The sequence below is a fragment of the Humulus lupulus genome, chromosome 1 (genome assembly GCF_963169125.1).
Source record: "Humulus lupulus chromosome 1, drHumLupu1.1, whole genome shotgun sequence".
Lineage (NCBI taxonomy): Eukaryota > Viridiplantae > Streptophyta > Magnoliopsida > Rosales > Cannabaceae > Humulus > Humulus lupulus.
In genome coordinates this window covers 9403265-9409214 of record NC_084793.1, presented here as the reverse complement: position 1 = coordinate 9409214, position 5950 = coordinate 9403265, and the positions used below count along the sequence as shown (strand labels likewise).

At 33.7% G+C, this 5950-nt stretch overlaps 1 protein-coding gene across 1 annotated transcript; it reads left to right on the top strand.

Annotated features, from left to right (window-relative positions):
* The first annotated feature begins 279 nt into the window (after positions 1–279).
* Positions 280–2649, top strand: LOC133812702 (1-aminocyclopropane-1-carboxylate oxidase homolog 1-like). The gene is made up of 3 exons (XM_062246539.1): positions 280–884; positions 981–1302; positions 2214–2649. Exons 1-3 carry the CDS (start codon positions 319–321, stop codon positions 2475–2477), a joined length of 1152 nt encoding a protein of 383 aa, XP_062102523.1. The 5' UTR covers positions 280–318; the 3' UTR covers positions 2478–2649.
* The last annotated feature ends 3301 nt before the right edge of the window (positions 2650–5950 follow it).

Genomic DNA, 5950 nt, shown 5'->3' with positions numbered 1-5950 from the left:
TTTGAATTTAATAAATATTATGAGATATTGTTAACGAACTATAAGGTACTAGTTCATGTGGTGTTAGACAATTCAATATTACAAAAATGTGGCATATCACTATTAGTACAATTCAATATTGAGTCTCACATAATAAAATTTAATAAGTATTATAAAATAGCGATAACCAATTATGAGTTATCACATCGTGTGGTTAAGAGCACCCCAAATAGAACAACTCTATTAAATAACATCCTTCTATATTTAGGCTAGGCATCATTTCTAGTACTCCACTCTATTAAATACCATAAGTTTTCACAAGATTAGAAAGAAAGAAAAATGGAAGTTGTAGATGATAAGAGTAGTAGAACTTGTTGTGTAGATTATGATGGTCGAGCAAAAGAAGTAGAGGAGTTTAGCAAAACAAAAGCAGGAGTAAAAGGGCTTGTTGACTCTGGAGTAGAAAAGATTCCCAGATTCTTCATCGTTCCTCCAGAGATCTTAAACAATGCACCAACAAAATCAAGTGATGATCACACTAGTCTGCAGGTGCCAGTGATCGACCTTGGAGGAGTGGTAGGCATATTGGACGACGATGGTGGCCGCCGCCGCGCCGAGATTGTGAACCAAATCCGTGTTGCGGCCGAGACATGGGGTTTTTTTCAGATGGTGAATCATGGGGTTCCCAAGAAGGTTATGGAGGATTTGATGACAAGTACTAGAAAGTTTCACGAGCAAGACAGGGAGGAGAAGATGAAGTGGTACTCACAAGATGTGAGCAAACCAATTAGGTTTTACAGCTATGGATTCCTTCACACTTCTGCTCCAGCCAACTGGAGGGATTCACTTGCTTGTAATTTCCAGGACAGTGATTTACAGCTCCAACTACTCCCTCAAGTTTGCAAGTAAGCTTGTTCTAAACAATGAGTTTTATTTGGATATATATATATATATAACCATAATCATCAACCAAATATGTTTTTATCTTTTTTTGTTTGAAGGGAGGAGATGATAGAGTACATAAAGTGTGTGGAGAGAGTGAAAGAGAAGCTGAGTGAGTTGGTATCAGAAGCTCTAGGGCTAAGAAGTGAGTATCTGAGGGAGTTGGAATGCATGAAATCGAGGTACTTGTTGTCACATTACTACCCAGTGTGCCCAGAGCCTGAACTGACTTTGGGTGTCACAAACCACTCCGATCCATATTTCTTGACCATATTGTTACAAGACAACGTCGGTGGTCTCCAAGTTCTTCACCATAATCGATGGGTTGATGTTCCTTATCTTGATGGAGCTCTCGTTGCCAACATTGGAGACTTAACGCAGGTACGTATATAATTATACATACATATATATATATATAACCATTAATTCAACTTCATATTATTAGGCTCTAAGTAGGCATTTTATTATTATCAAGAATATTTGATTTTAATGTAATATCCATGATAATCATTTTTATTATATCAATAAATAGTAAATACAATTTTGTATTTGAAAAATTAATCATTAATATAAAAAAAAAATTAAGGAATATATTATCTTAATACCATGTTATTTGTATCAAAAGTAATTTTACAATATTGTTATTGGGGCAAGTAATTATCGATTCCTACATTTTTCAATTAAATTTAAGTTAAAATATGTTGGATCCGATACTAACTCACACCAATATCAATTTGTCACTATCTAGAGTGTTGGGGTTGCCTTATAGCAATACTCTATAGAGTCTCATAGCAACACTATTATTTTTATAGAGTATTGTAATGAATCATTTATAGTATACAAATACTAATTGATGCAATATACACTATTTGGTTAAATTTAATGAGGAGTCTCTTACATTTCAATATAAAATAAAATAGAGCAGACCTATAATATACAATTTAATATTGAATCACATATATTATATTTCAAATTAAAATAATACGTGGAATCCAATACCAAATTATATCAATAGAAGTTTTTCGTGTCATGTCATGTTAGACACCAATTAGACATTATTGGTGTCCAACACCATCTTACATAACATACTATTATTGGTGCAATATAATATCTTATTCTACCTATTTTAATTTAAAATATAATATCACACCTAAAGTGTTGTCGGGTAACCTATATTAAAGTAGTGTTAGACATGGTAATTAACTCCTTTTAATATATTCTATTATATTTTATGCTGTTAATAAGTTGATCACTAAGAATTTAGATTGGTTTTTATTGGTCGTTGGGTATAGATAATAACGAATGGGAGATTCAAAAGCGTGGAGCATAGGGTGTTGGCTGCGCGGGGAGGGGGAAGGGGTGGGGCTGGGCCTCGAATATCAGCAGCATGCTTTTTTTATCCAAGCTCTGCCATGAAACCTTATGGACCAATCAAAGAGCTCCTGTCTGAGACCAACCCCCCACTCTACAGGGAGGTCCACTATAAGGAGTATACGACTCTTTATGTATCAAAGGGACTAGATGGTAGCTCTGCCATTCCCTACTTTCACCTATAATAATAGCTTCAATTAATACACTTACCTACATATACATACATATATCACTGGACTTATAGTCGGATCTTCTTTATTTATTGCAACTTTAACTTTATTCAATATGCATCTTTCTTCTTCATCTAAAAATATTTATCATTTCTTATATTTTTGTTAATAAGAATTTAGCTGGCACTATGGGTGTTGCTATTTGATATTTTAAGATGTCTAACACCACATGAGTTGGTATTATATGGTTAGTTTAGCGATACCTTATAGTACTTATTAAGTTCAAATATGTAGAACCTATTATTAGATTGCACTAATAATGGTATGCTATCTTATTGTGATATTAGGCATCATTGGTACCCCTTAACATTTCTCAATATATATAGTAAAATTCTTTGGTAGGGGCATAATTTTTTCCCCCACTGGTAAGGACGTTTTTGTTATTAGCACGTGAAGACATTATAATCCATTTTTTTTATATGACGGTGTATACTGTACTTATAATAGTCATCCTACCAATTTTTAGAAAATTCTGAATAACTTACGGTGCCGTAAAAGATTTCAAAATAATTTGTTTCACTCGCGTATAAAACAGACTTCAAAACAACGTATTTTCGGTACATGGATAGATTACAATCCAAAAAAAAAATTATATGACGATGTACAATGTAGCTATTTAGAATCTCCCACTCGTTTTTGAGAAATTCTAAATAATTTACAGTGCCGAAAATAAGAAACAAGTTATTTTTCAAGCTTGTTTTATACGCATGAGAAACAAGTTATTTTGAAGCTTGTTTTTTGTACCACACATTATTTTGAATTTTCCAAAAATTGGTGGAATGTCCTAAATAATTATTATAAACATCTTCATATAAAAAGAATTGAATTATAATTTTTCGAAGTGCCAAAAACAGAGATGCACCCTACCGATGAGGGCTAAATGCATGCCCCACTGTAGTCGTCATCAGTGCACGTTTTCTTAGTTTTATTTTTAAAATGTATTAATTTATTTCAATTATGTATTTTAAATCTGATATAAATTTTAAATAAATAAACAATATCATATATTATAAAAGAATAAATTTAATATAATGTATAACACGAACATATTAAAAAAAATCAAAACATAGAATTAAATTTTTGTGAAATAATCAAATTTCTATTCAAAACTGTCTAATTTTTTTATTTGATAAAATTAGTTAGATATTTTTTAAAAAAAATTAGTAGTAATTGTTGGGAATATGGTTTAACACACAATTTGAATGTTGTAATTCAAATAAACACTACTACAAAAATGGTCATTTGCGACAATTTTAAAAGTGATGTGAAATCTCATGCGCAAACCAGCCTAGCATTTGCGTCAGTGCAACATTGCCACAAATGTTAGGTTTGCGCCAGTGCTCCACTTCTGCGTTTGCGTCAGTGCTCCACTGCCACAAATTCTGCGTTTGCGTCAGTGCTCCACTGCCACAAATTATGCATTTGCGTCAGTACTCTACTGCCACAAATTCTGCGTTTGCGTCAGTGCTCTATTGACGCAAATGCTAAAAAACGTGATTTTTTGCGTCAGTTAAGAATTTCCACATAATGTTTTAACCAAGGAAACTGAAAATGTTTATGTCAATTCCCCTGGCCTATTTGATAAGAAAAACAACATCAAAAATATAAAAACAACAGTATAAACATAAAAAACAACACCATAAATCAATAAAAAAATTTGTATAGTGAACATTTGTTATTAAAATCTACAAAAGTAATTAAAATTTCAAAGTTAATTATGTATATAGTTATAACTATTGTATTCTAAATTTCTATTCCGTTCCTAAATAAGTGATTTTTTATTTTAACAATTGTCATCCTAACAATGTTACCATACACTTAACACAATGACAAGGAATAATATTAGGAGATTGAGTATTTCATTGCACAAAATTGCAAGAAAAACTAAACTACATTCATATATTTCAATGATAAGCTATCCGCTGACATCCAATCTTTATCCATTGTCAAACTTCACATAAACAACAAAAAAACATTAACAATTAGGTTCATGAATTACCTAATTCACAAGTAAATAAATGAAACAATTTTTTTTCCCGCACTTTTTTTCTCTCTCGGTGTTCTCATCGGCGCCATGGCAAGGGGATCAAAGGTTGGGGGGAAAGGCAAATCGAAGGGCAAAATCAAGAAAATAGGTCCTACATCCTCTGATAGAGTCATCAAAACACGATCTATGGATGCTATTCTAGGGATCCAAGAATTGGAGATGTCAGAGGAGGAACAAGGAGCAGAAGATGTGCGAGCTTATGGTGATTCTACTCCAGTGTCGAGAAAAGGAATATGTAAGAATGTGGAAGACTGGATATCGGCCTCTAAGCAAGTAATGCAGGATGTTGATATGGGTAAGGTTGTTCCATCTTTGATTTTACAATCTAATGCTTTTAATGTCACTTATTATGGGGCCAAAGAGAAGAGTATTGCAGGGAAGGATGTTATGAGTCAGGTGAGGACTTCAGGAGTTAAAATTGATGATGAGGACATAGCTGATGAGGTGAATTATTGGCAATCTTCCATAGTCTGTTATGTGCTTGGTGCAAATCCACCAATTCAAATCCTGGAAGGTTTTGTGAGGAGGTTATGGAAAAATCAAGTAGACAAAGTTGGGATTCTCTCATCAGGTATTTTTATAATACGATTTTTGTCTATGGAAATGAGGAATAGAATTTTGGATGGAGGATATTTGTTTTTTGGGAGGAAACCGCTGATAATGAAGCCTTGGAACCCTGTTGATGATTTTTCTAAAGAAGATATTGATTCAGTTCCGACTTGGGTTCAATTGGGTGGTCTGGATCTTAAATATTGGGGTGAGAGGTCACTCTTCAAGATAGTGGGTCAAATTGGGAAACCAATTCAAGTTGATTTTATTACCAGAAACAGAGATCGGTTAGCTTATCCTAGGATTCTTATTGAGGTGACCATGAAACAAGAATTTCCATCTCGAATCAGTTTCTGGAATGAATTGGACCAGGAAGTGGATATTTTTGTAGAATATGAATGGAAACCCACTATCTGCACGAATTGCTCTGGTCTAGGACATGAAGCTCACATTTGCAGGAAGAGTAAGGCAGTCAAGCAGGAATGGGTTCCTAAACAGAGGGTCTCATCACCAAACGCAAGTAAAGCTACTGTGGATGAAGAAGGATTTCAGAATGTTACCAAAGGAGTTAAGATACAGGAATCTATAGTCAATCAAACGACTGTGAATAACAAGTTTTGTCTGCTGGAAGGGGATCCTGAGATTGACCTGTCACAGAGGAGTAAAACAGGAAGAGAGGGAGGAGGACCCTCTACACGAAATGGATAGAATCCTTACATGGAATGTACGGGGGATTAACAGTCAACATAAACATAGGGAGATTAAGCACTTGATTCTTTCAAAGAAGGTTGGCTTGGTTAGTCTTCTCGAAACAAAAGTGAAAAATAAAAAT

Bases quoted from the DNA above. Each gene is read 5' to 3' on its own strand.
- LOC133812702 (XM_062246539.1), top strand. From the start codon at position 319: ATGGAAGTTGTAGATGATAAGAGTAGTAGAACTTGTTGTGTAGATTAT. The intron at 885-980 runs GTAAGCTTGTTC...TTTTGTTTGAAG, and splicing joins CTACTCCCTCAAGTTTGCAA to GGAGGAGATGATAGAGTACA. The intron at 1,303-2,213 runs GTACGTATATAA...CGTTGGGTATAG, and splicing joins ACATTGGAGACTTAACGCAG to ATAATAACGAATGGGAGATT.